Source organism: Chlamydotis macqueenii, chromosome 5, assembly GCF_036417535.1.
Source record: "Chlamydotis macqueenii isolate bChlMac1 chromosome 5, bChlMac1.mat, whole genome shotgun sequence".
Lineage (NCBI taxonomy): Eukaryota > Metazoa > Chordata > Aves > Otidiformes > Otididae > Chlamydotis > Chlamydotis macqueenii.
The window spans coordinates 64,977,986-64,979,570 of NC_141560.1; the positions used below are offsets into that span (position 1 = coordinate 64,977,986).

At 39.5% G+C, this 1,585-nt stretch overlaps 1 protein-coding gene across 1 annotated transcript; it reads right to left on the reverse strand.

Annotated features, from left to right (window-relative positions):
- Positions 1–294: 294 nt before the first annotated feature.
- FSHB (follicle stimulating hormone subunit beta) lies at positions 295–1,353 on the reverse strand. The gene is made up of 2 exons (XM_010127392.2): positions 1,153–1,353; positions 295–531 (listed from the first exon to the last, which is right to left on the reverse strand). Exons 1-2 carry the CDS (start codon positions 1,309–1,311, stop codon positions 295–297), a joined length of 396 nt encoding a protein of 131 aa, XP_010125694.1. The 5' UTR covers positions 1,312–1,353.
- Between the last annotated feature and the right edge of the window lie 232 nt (positions 1,354–1,585).

A 1,585-nucleotide genomic window follows, 5' to 3' on the forward strand; every position in this document is an offset into this window, starting at 1 on the left:
AATACAGGAATATAAAGAATTAAGGTATAGGAGAGAAGAAGAGGAGGCAAGGGGAGAAGGAATTGTAAGCAGCACTTTATAGACCTATGAAAATGATTTTAAGGAAACTGATGGGATAAGTAGGGAAGGCCTGAAGAGAATTTTAGTCAGTAGCTCTCCCTGTTGGCCTTAAAAATCTTTGTTTGAATCTTGGCAATTTCTAAATAGCCTTGCCTCTTGTCTTCCACTTAAGCCCGATCAGTACCTTTCGTCAGAAGTGAGCATTTCAAGCCAAACTGCCACCTCAAGTACCCTTCACTGGTGACTTCCATTCTGACTGAAGGAACAGTAGGACGGCCCCAGTCCCCGCACGGTGCAGTCAGTGCTGTCAGTGTCGCAGGTCTCACAGTGGCACTCTGTAGCTACTGGGTACGAATAAAAAGATTCAGGATGGTCACCGCAGCCAGGGATCTTCACTGTTTCATACACAACCTCCTTGAAGGTACATGTTTGCTGAACAGATGATACTGGTGGATATTTATATACCGGATCCTGAAAATTACAAGAAGGAAATACCTATTTTGAAATGTGTTATGGGGTAGAATTCCAAATATTTATAAAATAAAGGACATGATGTGAAAATTAATTATACTGGTGGGAAAATCCCACTGAGATCAAAAGGATTTGGATCAGCCTCTTCTAATTTCACCTAGATCCTTAGATTTCTCCTTTCAAGAGGACTGATACAGCAAATTTTTGTCATACCGTCACCAGGCAATCTTGCAGGTCAATTGCTTGATTCTTCAAATTACTTGGAAAAGTAGAGGAGTCTACATATTAATGCCTGCTTTATTTTATCCATTTGCAATCACAAACTGAACACAAGGCAGAGATCCAGATTGTAATACTTTCAACTCTAGTTATACAATATAGACATAATGTGTGCAGCCAGTTAAAGATCTGAATTTTTTCTAGCATGTTTTCACCCTTCCCTTTGTGGTTCAGATTGGCTGTGTATCTGCTTTCCTGTCAAATAGCACAGCAGTTACTCAACTTGTTCTTTCACAAGGCTCATCCTGCCTGCGTGTTTGTTATATACTGCAGGAATGGGTTATTCATACATTACTTGGAATATTTAATTCCGGTGCCTGAAATTAAACCTAAGATTCTCACCCTTGTGAAGCAGTATCCTGCGCACCACGTGGCATTCACTGTAATACAGAATTCACATTCTTCTCTTTCCACTGCTATAGTAATATTGGTGAGCTGGCAGCTATTGCAACAAATCGCTTTCCAGCAAAACAGCAGCACGTAACAATTAACTGTCTTCATCCTGTGTATAAAGCAAAAAATATATCTCTACTGGAGAAACATGTATAGTTATTTTCAGCGGGAAATATCTATAGAAACAGGGAGAAATGGAGTCTTCTCGTTATCCTCAAGTGGTTCTATAACAGCAAGCTTTCAGAAACATCAGTGAGAATACAGGATAAGGCCATTAAATAGATCTATTGATATGTTTACTGTTAAAGGAGTTTGATTTTCCCAAGTGACTGAAATGGCGTGTCAGCAATCTTTGCGGAATAATAATAGCAGAGTACCATAC